At 40.3% G+C, this 21,672-nt stretch overlaps 1 protein-coding gene across 5 annotated transcripts in view; it reads left to right on the plus strand.

The window, feature by feature from the left end:
- The first annotated feature begins 1,632 nt into the window (after positions 1-1,632).
- The window catches only part of LOC125391845 (ankyrin repeat domain-containing protein 26-like), an 86,780-nt gene continuing 66,740 nt past the window's right edge, over positions 1,633-21,672 (plus strand). For 2 of the 5 annotated variants that reach the window (XM_087906315.1, XM_087906316.1), the window contains exons 1-5: positions 1,635-2,290; positions 3,789-3,903; positions 5,186-5,359; positions 7,920-8,025; positions 19,356-19,417. In XM_087906315.1, the coding sequence (XP_087762441.1) occupies positions 2,046-2,290; positions 3,789-3,903; positions 5,186-5,359; positions 7,920-8,025; positions 19,356-19,417 (702 nt within the window). In that variant the 5' untranslated portion in view covers positions 1,635-2,045. Of the gene's footprint in view, positions 2,291-3,788; positions 3,904-5,185; positions 5,360-7,919; positions 8,026-19,355; positions 19,418-21,672 lie in introns of all 5 variants that reach the window. The other 3 variants (XM_087906314.1, XM_087906312.1, XM_087906313.1) reach the window with 3 other exon arrangements.

The raw sequence follows: 21,672 nt of genomic DNA on the forward strand, positions 1-21,672 counted from the left end.
ATAAGGGTACTTACTAAAAGTGTGGTTTAGTAGCTTAGTACTTGTCCACCAAGTATAAGGCACAGCCCTAGTTCCAGAGGGTAAAAAGGCATGCATAGTGGTGTATGTTTATAAACATAGCATATGGGAGGCTGAGGCCAGAGGACTGCCAAAAGTTTCAGACCAGCCTGGGCTACGCATTGAATTCAAGAATTTGTCTCAAAAAAACAAAATAAAAACAAAAACAAACGAAACAAAACATAATCAAAACCTCCAACAAAACAGCAAAAAATTGTTGTGGAATAATCTTTTTGTATATAAAGTTTTGTCATTAGGATTAGTTTAATAAAAAACTGAAAGGCCAATAGTTAGAATTTTCAGGGCAGAGAGAGTGCCGTGAAGAAAAAGGGCAGAGTTGAGAGGAGATGGCAGGATTCAGAGGAAGCAGCATGGACAGTGCAGAGTAAAAGCAGTAAAGCCATTCGACAGAAAGTAAATTCATAGAAATGGGTCGATTGAAGTTATAAGAGCTAGTTAGAAACAAGTCTAAGCTATTGGCTGAGTTTTCCAGTCTCCATGTTTCAAGTCTCCAAGATGACAGGAGAGACAGAAAAAACCCTCCTACAGATAAAAACCAATAACAAAAGGCAGAAAAAGGTCATCCATTTTTAAAAATGTCTACATTATAGAGGGAAATAAATAAGTATGTTGGCTTAAATCATTTTACTTCTGAAAACATCCCATGTAAACCATACAGAAAAATGAAATGCTAAAAAGAAAAAAATCAGTTTGAATTTATTATATGATAATATTATGTCATAATGATATAATAATTCATAAAATGTCAATTACACAACATGGAAATTTATTGTCTTAACAAACACCTCTTTTGCTTCTCCAACTTTTGGGTGGGGCGGGGGGCAGAATTCACTCCAGCCAACCAATATTTCCTTTCCCAACATAATTTTTGTAAGCATTGAAGCTCAAATGGAAAAATGTCCTGGAAGTTGGTAGCCAAGGAATACAACCAGGCCATTGTAAGCATATCAGTTTACAATTCTGCTCCAGGAAAACAACTCTGCTCTGTCAGGGAAGGTTTCCCCTGAGAAAAATGTTACAGTTCTGATCTGCTCCACTCAACTCAGGAGAAAGTTGTTATAGCTGGACTCTGCTCTAGAGAAAATGTCAAACAGCATAACAAACCTCAGCCAAGAAAGAAGAATCCTCCAGTGAGAAACAGCAGCAAACTAAATAGGGTACGGACTTTATATAGGATTTCTTGGGATGGGGGAACAGAGTTTTCTAGGGTGGTTTGGGATTGGTGGAGTTTGGTGGTCTGATTCTGTGGCAAGCTCAGGGATTGGTGGCATTTCCTTTGTTCAAGGATTGGTGGCATTTCGAGCACAGGGACCTCAGGGATTGGTAGGATTCTGTGCTGAGGGATTGTGGGACCTGACTTTGTAGCAAACTCAGGAATTGGTGCGATTTTAAGCCCTGGACCTGGGGTAAAGTCAGGGTCAGGGTGTTTTTCATGTGTCCCAGGCTGGCCTTGAACTCGTATGTAGTGAAGGACAACTCCTGATCTTCCTGTTTCCATCTCCCAAGAGTTGGTTTATTCTGGAGTAGTAAATAACAAATGTCATTTTGAAGCACTGTTAACTTGGAATCGCTTGTTTGGGGCAGGCGAGAGAACTGTCGTGTTGTGAAGGACCCCAGTCATTACCAAAGGCCACACAGGTCGGCTGGTGGATGCGATAGACAAGGCAGGGTGCAAGGTTGGCTAGGCTCCTGTCTGAGGCAGGTCCTCTATAAGTTGCCTTTAGGGGCATTGCAGAAACTGAACCCTTTCTTGCTGGAACAGTCGTTGAGGTGTGCACGCGCACACTTAAGAGTGAACTTGAGTTCAGCGGCTAGGTACGCAGTTGGCAGAAGCAGAACTGCAAGCGTTCTTGGTTGGAAACCTGGCTGAGATGTGCACCCGTGAACACACACTTGACTTAGCCGTGTTGCCTAGCCACAGAATGGGTGGCTGACCTACACTGACCCACCAACCTAGTGGCCTCGCTATGAGGAGGAACATTTGGTCTAGGAAGACGGGCCGGGCGCCTGGCCGTTCCTCTACCCGCCTGTGGACTGCCTGCCTGGGCTTTGGATGTGCTGGTGGTGATAGCCCGCCAGTGCCCAGATACCTCAGCGGGTACTGCGCGGTAGGGCAGATCCATCAGGCTGCGAGTGTCGGCGCTGTAGATACTGTGGAGCGTTTCCTCACAAACGGGGTAAACGGTGTGAATGACACAGACAAGAAGAACAGGTAATCAAACTTGGGAGTGAATAATAGCAGAAGATGAAGGGACTGTTGGTGACAGGCGGGGCCGACTTGGGAGAGTTTTGCTGTACAATGGAGGGATTAGTGTTCAAGTGATCAACTCCCAGCGTGTAGTGGTGAGAGGGAGGCGGGAAGTAGTATAGATCTACTGTCCAACGTGCTCACCAAGGAAAGGCTAGTGAGGTTCTGCTTTTTCACTTCAACTGTAGAGAGCAGATCAACTAAAAGCCCTCAACTCCTAGGCCTGAAATTTCTCCCAAACCTAAACAGTTAGGTCAAATCGTATCCACCAGTTCCAGGAGGAGAATTTTGGGGAAGACTTGAGAATTTGGATACTCCTTAAGGTTGTCTTATGTATTAAGTGTAGTTTAAAGTTGAGGTATCTGGGCACTCTTGGTATGGGCATGGTATAGAAAATAGCCCAGGTTACATCATGTCTACCATTCATGAGTAGAACTGGGAGAAGACCTGGGAATATTTATTTTCTTTTGTGTCAGCATACAATCCATGATGCCTGATACCAATGAATAAGGTTTTGTGAGGGAGGGTGTGTTCAATTTTTGTTTTGTATGCTAAGAAAAATTGAAAAATGCTGTTAGTTATAAATATCACACATTGTAAATGGAATTCCGATGTCATAGATACTAAACTGTGAATTAAAGACCACACTAAGGGAGCCTTCAAGATCATTCCCATCTGAACAACATACCGGAGTCTTCTGCTGTTAAAAATACACTTATCTAAATATGTAATCTTTGAGCACAAGAGATTGATTCAGCAACTAGAGGTGCTTGCTGCCAACCCTGACAAGTTGAGCCCCTTTCCTGGGAGCTACATAGTGCACAAGAATTGACTTCCACGAGTTGTCCTCTGACCTTTACACACTAAGTAAAATAAACATACACACACACACACACACACACACACAATCTTTATATGTCTGCATGTCTGCATAGTAGGTACAATTTATTATTTCACTTTATTGAAATGCAGTATTTGCTAGCAGTAGGAATACTAATCTCTATTGTATCCACCAAATACTGAGCTGTCAGGTGCTGGAAACACTTGTTCATGCTTTGTACAGAACTAAAACTGAAGCAGTGTAGCAGTGCCAGGGAAGGTAGATGCTATGTTTAGTACCCATCATGTAGATGAGGAAATTGAGTTATGGCACTCACAGAAAGCCGTAACAGGCAACAGATTAGAGTAAGACACAAATCCAAGCTGAATTAAATCTACTGGGCTTTCTTCTTTTATTCAAACAGGCTACTCCATGCATGAATGTTGTCATGATAGAGCACTTGCCCTGAATGGGGCGGGCCTTGTCTTATGTCCCCAGAACTGAAAGAAATGAAGAAAGAAATCACTGTCCTTCAGGAAAAAAAAATCAATTAGGCATTATTTAATTTAAAAAAATTATATGGATAAATGAGCTCTGACTTAGGTCTCCACTATTTTCTGAAAAGTTCTCTTATTTTCACAGAACTGCACTGCACTATGCGTGTGCACATGGCCAGCTGGGGGTGGTAACTCTTCTAATAGAATGGAACTGTGACATTAATGCCTGCGATGATGACAACTGCACACCTCTAATTAAGGTAGGTATACAGATCATTTTAGTATGAGAGGGATTACACTTGAATTCTTGGACTTGTACGCTGGGTAATGGTTAACACAGGAGCTCACGGCTTGTCTAAACACAGAAGCGTCTGTGGAGTGCTCAGTCACAAACAGAACTTCTGTATTGTATCATTTCCCAGAAGGCTCAGGGACCATTACAAGACAGAAGGCTGGAACGAGGCAAACCAGTGGGGATAAGGGTCCCAAATGGAGAGGTATTGAGTAGGAGGAGTGGGGATGAGAAATATGGCAAAAGCAGTAACTGAGACCAGGAGGTCTTGCATAAGCTGATGACTTATGCCAGGCAAGTTTATTAAGTACAGCCTCATACATGCCATTCTTCAAGGGGAAAACAGCCAAGGTCATCAAGAAGTAAGTCAGTGTTAGCAAAGAGAACAGGGGCTATCTCAGACACAGATAATCACAACCCAGGGGTAAGAGTCAGGTCCCCAAAGCTGAGATTTTGATTCTTTTGAAGCGCTGACTCTATCCCTTGATTGCCTTGTCAAGTCTGCTTCGGAACAAGAGTACAGAACTAAAGTTCCCTTTGTCTTTCCATCAGGGTCTCCGAGGAGGTCTTGGGTAGGTCTGACTCCCCACACCGAAAGACTGTGAGAGCCAGAGGTCAGAGAGGACCAGGGGGAACCCACAGCAGCTGGGATTCCCTGCGCAAGACCCGAACAAAAAGATCAAACCTCTCTAGCACCGAGAAGGAAAGGGGTTCATGAGCTCCATCTCTAACTTAGGGAGCTTACAGTAGTTGGTGGCTTCTGGGGGAGGGAGAGTCAGCTTTCTCTAAGGGTATCGGCTACTAGTAGGTCGACCACATCCCAGTAGATGATCCCACATCAGGAATATATGGGCAGAACAAATTAGAATCGGTGAATTATTTATTATTGTCTTTTAAAGAAGACATTAAGTTGGGAAATATAGGAAGGTGGGACTGGATCTGGGAGGAGCTGGGGTGAATATGATCAATATATATATGGTATGAAATTCTTGAAGAATTAAAAAATATTTCAAAAGTGCTTGTATTATCTGGTGTGTTGACACACACCTGTAATCCTAAAAGTTGGGAGACTCAGGCAGGAGGATTTTGAATTCAGGCAAGGCTGAGCTGCATAAGTGACCTAGTCTCAAAACGTAAGATCTTTTTTTCTGAGAAAAAAAGTGAATGCATCTCATTTTATGGCAAGTAAGTGATAAAAGTTGCGGTGTGCTTAGCTTTAGTTGGCTTATTTATTGATGGAACCTCCACAGGCCTCACAGCACCAGCATGAAGAATGTGTGGTTCTCTTACTGCAGCAGGGTGCGGAAGCGAACGCTGTGGATGCTCGTGGGAACACTGCCCTCCACTATGCAGTGCACAATGAAAACACAGCCATAGCCTCCCAGCTCCTTGAACATGGTGCAAACATCGAAGCTAAAACAAAGGTAAAACGTTCACTTTTATTTCCCATCCACCTCTAATACAGTGTTTTATAAAATGTCGACAGGAATGACTCTGTGTTTCAGCACAGAAGTGCGGGCATTTACTGAATGGATGCTCTGTCAGGAGTTAATCATCAAAGGCATTAAAGGTATGGATGTTTTCAAAGGCTTTTTAGAGGCCACAGAGTTTTTTCTATGCATGGCAAAGAGTTGAAGGAACACCGAATTCGTTAAAGGTAAAAAATATTTTTCTTATCTCTTTTCACCAAAGACTTCTTTTGAATTAATGTAAAACGACAGGAGAAAGCAAAGCATTTGTTAATAATTGGGTTTTACAACTGAAAAAGAGGATTTTATAACTGGAAATTGTGTTGCTGTTAATATATTATACAAACATGTTTGTCTCTCAGAAATGAGGCTGAAACAGAGAAAATGGGAATAGAGTTGTAATTGGAGGCATGCAGGGAAATATGGGAGGGAAGTACAAAGAGACATTGTGTTTAATTATCCCAGGTTTATATGAGCAGATGAAAATGATCTTTAGTATGGGAGACAGAACTCTTAATTATTGACTTACAAAGGAGCCTAGAGATAACCTCGTATATTAATCCAAACAGAGAGCCACCCACTCTTGCAGCCCTAGAAACTCAGCTCCTTCCTCCATGGACTCAAGGGGAACTGGGGCTTTAGTAACTTCTCATGTGGCCTCCTACTCTCTTCCAGCTAATCTGACCACTCACAGATCACTATTAGAATTCTTATTGATTAACTGGTATATATTGATTTCTGGTTTATATTTTCCCTAAAATAAAAAAAATAACTTTTGTTACTAAATTGTAGATTTTCATGTTGGTATTGTATTATTGTTATATGTAAGAATAAAAATTTGTAGTAAGTTTTTGTTAACTGCTAATATACAAATCTTTCAATAAACCATGAAACTTAATTGAATTGTCTTTTTTTAAAAAAATATTTATTTATTTATTTATTATGTATACAATATTCTGTCTGTGTGTATGCTGCAGGCCAGAAGAGGGCACCAAATCTCATTACAGATGGTTGTGAGCCACCATGTGGTTGCTGGAAATTGAACTCAGGACCTTTGCAAGAGCAGGCAATGCTCTTAACCTCTGAGCCATCTCTCCAACCCTTGAATTGTCTTTTAATCCAGAGCAATTTCTTTCTTTCTTTCTTTTTTTTTTTAAATGTATGCTTGCATGCCTGAAAGATGATATCAGACCTCATTATAGATGGATGTGAGCTGCAATGTGGCTGCTGGGAATTGAACTCAGGACCTCTGGAAGAGCAGCCAATGCTCTTAACCACTGAGCCATCTGTCCAGCCCCAGAGCATTTTTCTGAAGGGTCCGTTTGGAGCAGGAACACCTGACAACTGCACCTTGTTTCCGCTACCTTAAATAGAAGAGACTCCGTGACCTTCATCTGTAACCTGGTTCAAACATTCACATTTCCGGAAAACCGTGACCACTATATCCCTGAGGCCCTTCCTCGAGTGTGAATGTTCTTCACAAAAGTGCTATCAAGCATGAGTTTAAGTCAAGGAGACTTAATACTGAACCTACAATCATAGTAATAATGCAATATTTAAGTCTCTGTGGTGCGTCTGGAAAAGTTAAATATTTTATGAAATGCCAATTGAGAATCCCTGCTCTGGAAATGCCAATTTAGCTCATTCATCCAAAAGAAGTAAAATTTTTACTACCATGTGTAGTTGTGTTTTTTAATCTTTGGGGGCCTGCCACCCAGCTCCTAAATAAGTACACGAGACTTATTCTTACTTATGAATGCCCAGCCTTGGCTTGTTTCTAGCCAGCTTCTCTAATGTAAATTATCCCATTTCTCTTTAACTATGTTTTGCCTCTGGGCTTTACCTTTCTTTATTCAATATATCTTTTTTTTCTTCTTACTCTGTGGCTGACTGGGTGGCTGGCCCCTGCATCCTTTTCTTCTTTTTTCCTCCTTGTTCAGTTCCCTAGATTTCTCCACTTATTCTCTCTGCCTGGCAGCCCCACCTATTTCTCTCTCCTGCCTAGCTATTGGCTGTTCAGCTCTTTATTAGACCAATCAGTTATTTTAGGCAGACAATCTGTTTTACAGAGTTAAACAAATGCAACATAAAAGAATTCAACACACCTTTGCATCATTAAACAAATATCCCACAGCATAAATGAATGTCACGCATCTTAATCTAATAGTCCACAGCAACCATATTTTAGAATAGGAACTATGGAGATAAAAGATAATGTCCCTGCCCACAAGAAGCTCTTGTTTTAATTGAGAAAAACCATACAACCACACTAAAGTGAAGATTCTTGGCACCAGTGGCTGGAACAAATTTTAGAGATATTTCAAAGGGGAGGAACAACCTATGGCGTGCAGCTGGGAGCCGAGGAAGAGTCACCAGTTTATCTCCTCACTGTGCTATTTATGTTTGTAACATTCAAAAAAAATTTGTACTTTTTATGTTTGTAACATTCTTAAATGATTCAGTTGAGAAATACATCATTTAACATGCTGTAAATTGTTTGTTTTTTCCCCATCAGGATGGCTTCACACCACTTTTACTTGCTCTACAGCAAAACAAAGACCAGATTGTAGAACTCTTAATAGAGAAGGGTGCAAATATACACACGATGTTTCACCGGACAGGTATGGTTTAGTGTTACTCTTAAATCTACTTATAATCGTACTACTCAAACTTATAATCATAGTACTATTTTCAGTATTAGTACTATTTTTTTTTAAAAATCTGTTTCTTTTATGTGCATGAGTGCTTTCCCTGCATGCATGTATGTATGTATGGACATCATGTGCATGTATGGGGCCTGTGGCAGTAAGAAATCATTGGGTCACTTGGAACCAAAGGAACCCATGGTTGTGAGGCACCATGTGGATGCTGGGAACTGAATCAGGGTTCTCTGCAAGAGCAACAAGTGCTCTTAACCACTGAGCCATCTCTGTACTCCCAATGCTATTCCTTTTTTTATTTTTTTGGAGACAGGGTCTCTCTATGTAGTTCTTGCTGTGCAGAAACTCACTATGTAGACCAGTCTGACCTCAAACTCACAGAGATACACCTGCCTCTGCCTCCTGACATGCCCAGACTTTTTTTTTGCCCTAGTGATATTTTTATATTCTCTAATATATTACATCCTGAATGCAGCTTCCCCTACTTCCTCTCCTCCCAATCCCTCTCTTTCACCTCCCCTTTACCCTCGATCCACTCTTATTCCTCTATTATCCTTCAGAAAGGAGCAGGCTTCAGAGAGCTATAAACTAAACATGGTATATCAAGTTTCAATAAGACTAAACACATACCTTCATATTAAGGCTGGATAAAGGAAACCAGTGGGAGGAAAGGGGTACCGAAAGCAGGCAAAAGACTCAGAGACAGACTCTGATCCTACTGTTAGGAATCCTTTAAGAACACCAAGTATATATGCAGAGGACCTAGGTCAGACCCGTACAAGTCTGATTGTCCCTTCAGCCCCTGTGAGCCCCTATGAGCCTAGGCGAGTTGATTCTGTGGGTTTTCTTGTGGTATTCTTGACCCCTCTGACTTCTACAATTCTTTCTGTCCCCTCTTCCATGGGATTCCTTGAGCTTCACCTAATGTTTGGCTATGGGTCTTTGCATCTGCTCCCATCAGTTGCTAAAGGAAGCCTTTCTGATGACTATTATGCTAGGCTCCAGTCTATGAGTCCAGCAGGGTATCATTAGGAATCATTTCATTAACATTTTTTTTCTCTTTTGCCAGTTGTGTTTGGTTCTATTCCAGGTCTCTGGGCAGTTCAGCCTCTGGGTGCTGGCTTTCCAGGCTGTGTCAGGCAGACAGGACAAACTGTAGGTCAAAGGTTTTGTGGCCGAGTTGGTGTTCCAGTTCCAGCATTTGAAGACTTGTCTGGTTACAAAAGATGGCTGGTTCAGGCTCCATATCCCCCATTACTTAGAGTCTTTGATTGCACTAGGTTCCTACCTTGCCCCTGAAATGTCCCCAAGTCCAGTCATCTCTCCCAGTACTCCCTTACTTCACCCCCCCATCCCTCCTGTTCCCATCCCCACTCACCCCAAGTCCACCCTTAAGAGCTATTCTGTTTTCTCTTACCAGGAAAACTCATGCTTCTCTTCTTCAGCCCCCCTTGTTACTTAACTTCTCTGGGTCTATTGATTGTAGCATTATTATCTTTTCTTTACAGCTAATATCAACTTATAAGCGAGTACATAACATGTTTGTCTCTCTGGGTGTGGGTCACCTCATTCAGAATGATCTTTTCTAGCTACATTCATTTGCCTGCAAATTTCATGGTTTTATTTTTTTTAACAGCTGAGTAATGCTTCATTGTGTAAATGTACTACTATGTAGACCAGGCTGGGGTTTTATTTTTGATGTTGATGTGTGTTTCTTGTATGGAACAGAAGAACAGATCCTGTGTTTGCATCCATTTTGTTAGTTTGTGTCTTTTTATTGGGGAATTGAGTCCATTGATATTGATAGATATTAATGACCAATGATTGCTATATCCTGTTATTTTTTTGTTCTGTGTGTGTGTGTGTGTGTGTGTGTGTGCATGTGCGTGCTCACGCTTGCATGCTTTTTTTGGTTTTGCTAGTGTAAGATTATTTATTTCCTTTGTTTCTTGGATCTAGTTTACTCCTTGGGTTGAGGTTTTCTTCTATTACTTCTGTAGGGTTGGGTTTATTTAGATTTGACTTTGTCATGGGATATCTTGCTTGTTTTCTCCATCTATGATGATTGAAAAATTTGCTGGGTATAGTAGTCTGGAGTGGCATCTGTGGTCTCTTAGAGTCTGCAAGACATCTGTCCAGGCTCGTCTGGCTTTTAGAGTCGCCACTGAGAAGTTGGGTGTAATTATAGTAGGTCTGCCTTTATATTTTATTTGGCCCTTTCCCCTTGCAGCCTTTTCTTTGTTTTGTATGTTTAGTGTTTTTATTATTATGTCACAAGGGGGCTTTCCTTTTTGGTCCAATGTATTTGATGTTCTGTAAGTTTCCTGTACTGTTATAGGCATGTCCTTCTTTCTGTTAGGAAAATTTTCTTCTATGATTTTTAAAAAATATTTTCTGAGCCTCTAAGCTGGGGCTCTTCTATTTCTCCTCTTCCTGTTATTATTAGGTTTAGTCTTTCCCTAGTGTTCTAGATTTCCTGGATATTTTATGTCAGAAATATTTTAGATTTACCATATTCCTTGACTGATTTATCTATTTTTTCTATGATATCTTTAATGCCTGAGATTCTCTCTTCCATAATATGTATTCTGCTGGTTATGCTTGCATCTGTAGTTCCTGTTCACTTACCTAGATTTTGAATTTCCAAATTTCCCTCAGTTTGTGTTTTTTATTTTAAAAAAGATCTACTTATTTTATGTATATGGGTGTTTTATCTGCATGTAAGACTTTATACCACAATGGGCATCAGATTCCACTAGAGGTGGTTGTGAGCCATCATGTGGTTGCTGGGAATTGAACTCAGGACTTCTGGAAGAGCAGCCAGTGGTCTTAACTGCTGAACCATCTCTCCAGCCCCAGTTTGTGTTTTCTTTATTTCCATTTTCAGGGCTGGAATGGTTTAATTCATTTTAATTCATTTTCTTCATTTGTTTGTTTGATTTTGCTTGGCTTTCTTTAAGGGGTTTATTCATTTTCTCTAATTGTTTGTGTTTTCTTGGCTTTCCTTGAGTGATATATTCATTTCCTCCAATTATTTGTTTCTGTTTTTCTGGAATTTTAAAGGATTTATTCATTTTCATAAAGTTGGTTTTAAGGTCGTTTTCTTGCGCTTCAGTTGTGCTGGGATATTCAGGACTTGCTGCAGTAGGATAGCTGGGTTCTGGTGGTGACGTATTTCCCTGGCTGTTGTGTTCTTACACTGGCGTCTAGGCATCTGGGTTTTTGGAGTGATTATAGGACTAGGTGACACTTTCAGGGTTTGTCTTTGCTGAATGGGTGTTTTGCTCCTTGGTTTCTGTTTCCTCTTTGGTCTTTTGGTCTTTGTGGCCCGGATTTCTGGCAGGTAGTATGGCAGTAGGAAGTCTCTGTCTGAGTGGGAGGCTGGACTTCTGGTGGCTAGTATGACCTTTGTTATAGTAAGGGCTCTCTGTTGAAGAGGCCGCTTGTTGGTTCCTGGCTTCACAGCCCTGAAATAATCAACATATCCTTAGACCCAAATTCTGAAGTCAAGATACCTTTAAGAGATATATATATATATATATATATATATATATATATATATATATATATATATATATATGTTGGTTTAGCTTAACAGCCTTTACAAAGAAATGTCTCTCTGTACTTAGCTCATTCACAGTCAAAAAATTCAAAGAAAACACAATAATATAGATAATCCAGACTCTCTGAATTTTCCATTTTTATGTGGCGTATTTTTCTTTGCTCCTTTTAATCTGTGACTGTCTGTATTCTGTGTCTTTAAAGACTTTGTTTTATTTTTTTCTAAACCATTTAATTCTTTTTATAATTTTCTATACTCTTTTTCTTCTCTCTTCCAAGACTATGTACATTTATCCAACACTGTGACTCATTTAGAGGTCTTTTATGTCTGAATCTGTCCTATTGTGTATCTGTAATTATTTACTGTCCAGGAGTGCTTCTTAAAATGCTAAGTCCTTCTTATGAACTTAATCGACACTGTTGCTAGGGGAAATATGGCACTGCCTGCTTGCCCCACCCAGTCTAGCATGGTGGAACTGTTTGCTGACTCTGAGAGCCATGCTGATAGCCCCATCTTTAGGCACACAGCCAGTCTATGTTGCCATTAAGCAACTTGTAGTGCTCTGTTCACAAACCCCATTTAAATGCTCAGCCTCCTGAAAGAGACACTGACATCACAGCCCAGAAAACTAGCATTTCAAAATGGTTTTTGAATCAGGAAAACCTCTCTTAAAGGAGCTGCATCATGCCACCAGCAAGCAGAGCCCATTTGGAAAAAATGTGGCTAAAGTTTGTTTTTTAGTGTCTAGAATTCCTTTCCAAGCCCTCTCAGGTTTTATGTGGATTTTTAGTTGGCTATGTTGGTGTGTCAATTTTTTGAAAGAGGCCGTTTGTTGGTTCCTGGCTGCTCAGTCCAAAACTAATTACACAGAAACTATATTATTTAAAACACTGCTTGGCCCATTAGCTCTACCTTCTTATTGGCTAACACTTATATCTTAATTTATCCCATCTTTATTAATCTGTGCATCATTATGAGGTTGTGGCCTACCAGCAAAGTTTCAGCACATTTGTCTCTGGCAGTGGCTCCATGGATTCTCCCTGCCTCCACCTCCTTTCTCCCAGCATTCAGTTTAGTTTTTCGGGCCTACCTAAGTTCTGCCCTGCTATAGGTCCAAAGCAGTTTCTTTATTCATTAATGGTAATCAGAGCATACAGAGGGGAATTCCATATCAGCTCTCTGCCTGAGTTGGGGAGTGGGACATGTTGATGAGGAAGGTAGTGGTTTTGGGGATAGTGGGCACTGAGAGAGTGTAGGAGGTCAACAAATGAGCAGTCTATTTTGAATTCAGGTGACCACTGTAGTCTCTGGTCCAGCAGGGAGTCTCTACCTGGATTCATCTTTCTGTTCTTCTGGCTGCTGTGGTCTGATTTTTGGGCTGGCATGGCTGAAGCTGTTATTCAGACTGGTGTGATCTGCACCTGATCAGAGGGTATCTCCACAAGGTTGGGGTAGAGGCACAACAGCAAGGTAGATGGTTGGGTGGGAAGGGCTAGGAGTGGATTAGGTCTTTAGGAACATAGGCAGGTACACAGCCTATTTGTTTTGCCTAGCGTGGCCCCATATTCTTTTTAATATTTGCTATTTTTTTATTTGTAGTCTGATTTTTATCAATCATGTGATCTTCCATTAGCTAAGGCAGTTTTAAGATTTCTTTGTGTAGCCTTGACTGTCTTGGAGCTAGCTCTGTAGACCAGGCTGGCCTTGAACCCAGAGATCTTCCTACCTTTGTCTCATAAGTGCTGAGATTAAAGGCATGTATCACTACTGCTCAGTTTACTAAGGTGTAACATGAGGACCTGCTTGTTGGGGTTTCTGTCCTGCCCAGTTCTCACAACTGGCAAGTCCCCCAAAAATTCACACAAAGGTCTCAATAACTTATAAACTGATTGACCCATTAGCACAGATTTTTATTAGCTCTTGTAGCTTATATTAACCCATTATTCTTATCCATGTTAGCCACATGGCTCAGTACCTTTTTCAGCAGGGCAGGTCACATCCTGCTTCTTTGGTGATCTGGGAAGGACAGGGAAAGAGCTTCCTTCTTTCCAGAATGCTCCTGTTTTCATTACCCCACCTCTCCTTCCTGTCTGGTTATCTTGCCTATACTCCTTGCCTGGCGACTGGCCAATCAGCATTTATTTAAAACATGATTGATAGAATACAGATGATTATCCCACATCACTTCCCCCTCTTTTTTATTTTTAAACAAAGGAAAATATCCATAGTCCATTTTTTGGGAATGTGGGCATAGTATTCCAGGCCACTCCCGGCTGGTTGGGGGCACTGATAAGCTTATGGGGACCTAAAGAAAATTTAGAGCTATGATCAAATCCTGACTGGAGTATCCTGTGAGTCTTGATCATCTCAGGCAGCATCTTGAATCTGTTCTGGATGTAGAACTCAGACATCTGGGCCATCTGTTTTTACCAGAGATTTTTTGGGTGCTTTTCCTTGATCAAACTTAATTTTTCTTAACTCAGAAATGAATTCATTCTAACTCAGAATGAATTCATAGCCTGTCATTTCCTGTGGAAACAAAAACAAAATCTCTTCTCCAAAGTAACATACCTTTTGACTTCAATTTTGAAGTCAAGGTATTTTCAAAATACCTATCTTGGATTAATTCAGCAGTGTAAGACTTTAGACAATTCTGAAGCCATTTCTGACAATTCCAAACCCTCTCAGCCTGTGTGCCTCAGTGCTTCCCCTCCTCCCCTGGGAATTAAGGACCTAACAGGTACACATGCACATACTCAGTTCCTGAACAATTACCCATATACGTATGTTTTGACTCAGTCCCCTGGGAAACAGGGTCAAAGTGACCTCTTACCTCATCTGATCTGACAATAGCTCTCCAGCCAATTATTGATATTAGCCCTTTTCGAATAAGCCAATCATAATGGTCAAAGAACAACCCCCTTGTTTCTATGACCTTCTCCTTTAAAAGTAGACTGTACCAGCTATTCGAGGTCTCTCGGCTTCCCGAATGCTGAGGGACCCTGTCATGACAGAATTAATAAAATCTTCATGCTTTTGCATCGGCTGTGGTGTATGAGATGGTCTCTGGGGGCGACTCCTTCTTGGTGTTTGGACACTAGAGTCCAACAACAGTATTTTTAAGCAAGTATCTTTTGGTAGTTGTTGCTCCTTCCTCAGCATTCAAACAATTCAGAGAGCATAATAACATATAGTATCAAGATTCTCTGTGTGTTTTTCATCTTTTCATGGCTTTATTTTAACCTCTGTGTCTTTTATTTTTACTTTTAACTTTTGACTTTTTGAGACAGGTTCTCTGTGTATCTTTGTCCTGGAACTCCCTCTATAGACCAGGCTGTCCTTGAACTCACAGAGATCCACTTGCCTCTGGCTCCCAAGTGCTAGGATTAAAGGTGTCTACCACCACACCTTGAATTCACAGAGGTCTGTCTGCCTCTGCTTCCCAAGCTTTGGGATTAAAGGTTTGTGCTACCACACCTTGACGTCACAGAGGTCAGTCTACCTCTGTCTCCCAAGTGTTGGCATTAAAGATGTGTACCACCACACTCAACTACTCTCCCTCTTTCTTTTTTTCATTTTAAAGACTTTAACCTTTTTCTTTTCTCTTCTAAACCTGCACGTATTTTTAAACACACAATAAACCATTTAGAGGGTTTTTTTTCCTTGAATCTCTTTACTGTACATCTCTCTTTTTCTGATTACATGAGTCTTTAATTTACCAAGCAATATGGGTAGGAGTAAAGCCGTGGCTTTCATGGCTGGATCCAGTCCATTTCTTAGCTTTTTGTGATTCGAGCCTCATGGTGGAGTCATGTTTATTGCCACAACTCTATGGTGTTTTAAGGTCCCTGCCAGCAAGCAAGCTGCAACAGTGTGCTCCAAACCACACTCAAAGGCTTCGCAGTCAGACTGTCTGCCTGCAAGAGGCAGAGTTTGCCCTGGCAGGATGGCCCAAAAAGCTGGCATTTTAAAACAACACAGCTTTTTTCCTGCTACGGCTGAAAACCAAAAAGCATGTGGTCATCTTTTCATCAACACAGTTGAAGTGTTCTGTGGCAGGATCTCTTAAAAGAGCTGCAGGGTTTTGCAGCTAAAGCTGAGTCAGGAAGCCTCTCTTAGATGAGCACTTACTTGCCTCTAGCAAGCAGAGCAGACCTGAGAAATTGCTGCTACCAAGAAACCATGTTTTACTCTATTCTTTTCTGTCTAGAATTACTTCCCAAGCTGTCTCGGGCTTTATGTGGATGCAGTTGTCCACATGTTGGCACCATTCTGTAATATGTAGGGACCTGCTTGTTGGGGTTTCTGTGAGGAAGAAGACAGAGTGAGAGAGCCACCATGGAGACACCAGGTCAGACATGTTCAATCTTTCCCAGTAAGTCACAACCTCGTGGTGACATACAGATTATTAGAAATGGGTTGAATCAAGATGTGAGAGTTAGCCAATAAGAGGCTAGAACTAATGGGCCAAGTAGTGTTTAAATGCATACAGTTTCTGTGTGATTATTTCGGGTGTAAGCTAGCAGGGCGGCCAGGACCAAAAGCAGGCCTTTCACACAACACTAAGGTAGTTTTATATTAATGAAAATACTTAAATACTGCTTGTTACATAGTGTCTTAGTCAGGGTTTTATTCCATGACTGTAGCAAGTGTTTTTAAATTTTTTTTGTTTAGTTTTTGTTACTTTCATACCATGCATTTCCATCCCATTAATTTCCCTGTCCCTTTGTATCTGCTTTCTGTTCTTGCAACCTCCCTCCAAAATACAATAAAATAAAATTTAAAAGATAAAAAGGAAAAAAAATAGAAAAATCAGTCTCGTTACCTAAGTTATAGTACACAGTGAGTCACACAGTAAACTCTTTTTTTTTTATAAATTTATTATGTATACCATATTCTTTCTGCGTATATTCCTGAAGGCCGGAAGAGGGCACCAGGCCTCATTACAGATGGTTGTGAGCCACCATGTGGTTGCTGGGAATTGAACTCAGGACCCTTGGAAGAGCAGGCAATGCTCTTAACCACTGAGCCATCTCTCCAGCCCCACAGTAAACTCTTTTATCCATTTATCTTTATTTACAAGTGGTTCATTGCAAAGAGTTATTGATCTTGTCCTAGGCCTCTGGTTTCTGCTACACTATCAATGCTGGGCCCTCACAGAACTCCTCTTGGTTATCTTGTTGTTGCCTTGTGTCGTGGAGGATCCTGCAGCTTCAGATTTGCAGGCACAGTCCTTTCACATGCTCCCACAGATCACAGATGGGGTGGATGTTGGGGTGGGTCAACACATAACCCTGGTTCTAGGCCTGGGTAGTTGCAGGGGTGGTCATCCCACAAGCTCTCCCTTGTCCTCACCACCAGGTTGAGCTCTCTTGCAATGCCCTGACTAGTTCACCTCTGGCAGTGACATACAAGGGGCAGGGCCAGTTCTACTTTCATGACCACAGCAACTCTTACAAAGGAAAACATTTAATTGGGGTTGGATTACAGTTTCAGAGGTTTAGTCCATTGTCATCATGGTTGGACTTGACAGACATGTGCTGGACAATGAACTGTGAATTTTGCATCTTGATCCACAGACAGCAGGAGACTGTGTGTCACACTGGGTGTAGCTTGGTCATATAAAAGACCTCAAAGCCTGCCTTCACAGTGACACACTTCCTCCAACAAGGCCACACCTACTCCAACCAGGCCACACCTCCTAATAGTGTTATTCCCTATGTGCCAAGCATTAAAGCACATAAGTCTATGGGAACCTTCTTATTCAAACCAGCACACATAATGACATTTCATTTTTGGTTTTTGGTGTTTATTGCATCAGAATATTACTATGTAGCTCTGGTTGTTCTGGAGCTTACTTTGTACACTAGGTTGGCCTCAAATTCGCAGAGATTCTCCTGCCTCTGCCTCCCAAGTGCTCGTATTAAAAGTATGTACCACTGCACCCAGAAATATTGTATATTTTTAAAAGTATATTTTCTAGTTTAATTTTGATTGACAATGAAATTCAAAGAATTTTCTAAGTATTTTCATTCTGCTGCATATATACTTTCCTTTAAAATGTTACAGTCAACATAGAGTTTGAGAACAAGGTAGTCTCTTGTATCACTCAATGCTTTTAATTCATATTTATTAATTTATTTTATTTTATGTCCACATATGTGCACCTGTGTGTATGTATATGAGCTATATACCTGCAGTGCTCTTGCAGGCCAGAAGAGGGTGTTGGGTCTTCTGGAACTGGAGATTCAGACAGTTGTGAGCTGCCACATGGTTGCTGGGAATCAAACCTGGGTCCTCTGCAAGAACAGCCAGTGCTCTTAACCATGGGACCATATCTCTTAACCTGTAAATTTTGCTATTTGAATGATCAAATATGTCAGGTTGCCATAATGGTTATTATACGATGTTACCAGGTGCTATTTTTTTTTCTGTCCTCTTTGAGTTGTTTTGGTGCTGACCTCGTCAGTTGTGCATCTGTTCACCTAAATGCCTGGAGCAGCCGAAAGGAGGCAGGTTTATCTTGACACGAAGTTTTGAAGGTTTCTGTCCAAGACAGTCTGGACTACTTGCTTGTTAGTGAGACTGTGTGGTAGAGGAGAGTGTTCTGCTCATGGAAGCAAGAAACAGAAAAAGACAGAGGATGGTTAAAAGACAGCACATACCTTTTATAGGTGCATGCACAGTAGACTGCTTCCAGCAGCTAGACCTCACCTCTTTAATAGACAGTCCAGCGGTATACACACATTAACTTTTTTTAAAAAAGGGTTTAGGACTAATATATTTTGGGTGATCTAATTTCCAAGAAAACTTTAAGAAAAAAGATGCAACAATCAAGGATTTTTCGTGCTTTCCTGAGGTCCCTTCAGTAGTGGCCTTTGGACCCAGTTCTGTAGAGCATGGCCACATTCTCAAACAGTTCCACGACAGTGGTGAAGCCCAATGTGGAATCTAGGAAAATAAGACTCTTATGTCAGCATTTACCACAGCAACCCCTCAATCTTGAGCTCTCAACTGTTGTCAGGAACAAAGAAAGCTAAGAACTGCCTTGCTCTCCTGTGAGCTTTGTTACATGTTGTGAATTCTAAGGACTCAGCATTATACAGAAATACTTGTTGAGCATAGAAACAGCCAGGTCGTGGTTTCAGAATTCACTTATGAACTATTAAGAAACAGTTTGAAGGTACCAAACTGTGGTAGCTTCTGAGAGCGCTGGATGCCTAGAAGCAGGAGTCAAGTTCATGATCTATAGATCCACCTTCTTTGTAGAGAGCATCACACGCAATGTAATTCCTCCAAGGTGTCATGACAGGAATAGGGTTGTGATGTTCTAGGGACGTGGCAGATGAACAAAATAGGAGCACTAACTCCATGGGCACATAAATACGAAGTTATTGGAAGCCTCAGAACAAAATGTGTGGAGAAACCACTGCCCTCCTATGTGTGTGTGTGTGTGTGTGTGTGTGTGTCTGTCTGTCTGTCTGTCTGTCTGATTTATGCATGTGTAGTTTTCTCATCTTAACAAATGGCCAGATTCTTCCCATTTCTTGTACATGAGAAAATGTAAGGGCAGTAACAGTTGCTTGTTGTTGGAGAACAAATGAAAAGTTGTTCATATGTTTCTAATGTTAATTACATTGTGAACTAAAAATATAAAGAATCTAATACTTGGTAAATGTTTTTCATATGACTATTAAAATAAATGTCACTTCTTTTGTGTGTGTCACAGCAGATCAATACCCAAGAGACAGAAAAACTCAATGTGTAAAAAGTCCACACGGAACCCTGCAGGTGAGATATTCACAAGGTGGTCTTACCCTACATAAAAAAGTGAATGAAAATTTTAGTCCTAAAAGGAATTAAGATATAAATTACAGTTATATTGTTTATTAATTTGTTTTCTAATATAAATTCAGAACTACTTGAGGAACTATTTCTAAATATTTGAAATATGAAATTAATATTGTCTGAAAATGTTGGTTTATTTAGTTTTGGTGCCTGATTTTTTTTATAAACAAGAAAAAGATTTTTAACCTAATATATTGTATACAACCTTTATAGTCAGTCATATCATCACAAATTGGACTTCAGTGGGATTAGAGGTGGCAGGCCATTAAGCTTTTTAAGTGGGTTCTGAGGGTCCAAACTCAGGTCCTCATCATTGTGTGACAAACATTTTATTCCTTAAGTCATCTCCTCAACCAACTCTTGGCTTTTTATTTCCCAGTTATATTTTTTGTCTGAAACAGTTTAATATAGCAATATTAAAAATATAAACTATTCGTAGATTATCTTTGTAACGGAGGTAACTTTTTCTGTGTACCTTTAAAAAAAGACTTATTTTTATTTGCTTGTACAGATCTTTCTTCTGCATGCATAGCTGAGCATCATGTGTGTTGTGTGCCATTGGAGACCAGGAGAGGGCATTAGATTGTGCTGGAACTGGAGTGACAGGTGGCTGCGAGATGCTGTTTGGGTGATAGACACCAAACTCAGGTCCTTTTGAAGAGCAGCCAGTGCCCTTAACCTCTGAGCCATTTCATGTTCTAATTTATGTGATAAAGGCATGACCTAACTTGAGTTCTATTACTTAGTGGTTGGAGTTCTGAACATTGTAATAGTGATGGCCACTGAGTTAGAGTCAAGTCTAAGGGGTTCATTCCCAGTGACTTTTTTGCAGTTTCCTATGACCTGCAGATGACCCACAGATGTTTCTCCTTGCTCAACCAACCCAGCAACCGCCATGGCAATGGCCAATCATAGTTAGCTGATCATTAAATGAGCTAATCACAATAGTTGACAATGACTTCTGCACTCCCCTTTGATTCTGTGGTTTTTCTCTTTAAAACTAGCCTGTAACAGCTATTTGGGGTCCTTGGCTTGAATGCTGAGTGACCCTGTCGTGACAGAATTAAATCCTCTTGCTTTTACATCAACTGTGGCGTGAGAGTACTCTCTTGAGGTGACTCCTCCTCGGTGATTGGACTTCATGATCAAACAGCATCAGCATAGAATGTAAGGACTACAGATATTGGTGTTCCCTGTACAATGAGAGGAAGAATCTAGTTAGTTCTTATAAGTTGAATTCTATTGCTTTGGCGATATTTATTATTATTCGCTCCCCAAAAAATCACCGCAAGCTCTTGTCAAGGTTCACTTTCTGCCCATAATTTGTCAATTTTATCATTAGTGAAAAGTACTAAAATTTCTGCTGAGTCTGTTACTGCTAATTGATGAAGTCTCAATTTTCTTTTTAGAATCAATTCAGAGACCTTTTCCATATAAGTTTTTAATATTTTATTCTGTTTATGTGGTAAAAGATCCATTCTAAGATAATATCTTCCCTCTCCATTCATATTCCTATAGGAAAGTGTTTAAAAGGTCAAATAACCATCATGCAATCAAACTCTGGATCCAAACAACCCACATGTGCATCTTGTAATTTATTTTCCACCAAAGCCAATTCTCTCTCAGATTTAGTTGATAGTTCTCTTGGACTATTTGGATCTAAGGTTTTGAAAAAATTATCCAGTTCATGATTTTTTTATTCCAATAGTGGGCCATAGATTAAAAGTATCTTCTAGCAATCTTTGAAAGTCATTAAGAGTCTGCAATCCATCTTTTCTAGTTTGTACCTTTTGGAGGTCTAATTTTTTTGTAAACATATTTTATAGCCTAAATAATTATTAGAATTTGCTCTGTATTTTTTCAGGAGCAATTTGTAATCCCCAGCAAGTTAGATTTTTCTTTACCCCTTCAAACATTCTTTCTAAAGTATCTATATTTGAATCATCTAATTAGATGTTGTTCATGTAATAGTAAACTAGAGAGCCAGAAAATTGCTTACTTATCATTTCCAATGGCTGTTGTACAAAATAATGACATAAGGTGGGGCTATTTAATATTCCCTTTGGTAGAATCTTTCATTAATAATTTTTAGCAGACTGGGAATTATTATAAGTAGGCATGTGAAGGCAAATTTTTCTCTATCTTTTTCTTGTAAAGGCATAATGAAGAAACAATCTTTTAAATCAATAGCTATAAGA

This window comes from Myodes glareolus, chromosome 5, assembly GCF_982192425.1.
Source record: "Myodes glareolus chromosome 5, mMyoGla1.1, whole genome shotgun sequence".
Taxonomy (NCBI): Eukaryota; Metazoa; Chordata; class Mammalia; order Rodentia; family Cricetidae; genus Myodes; species Myodes glareolus.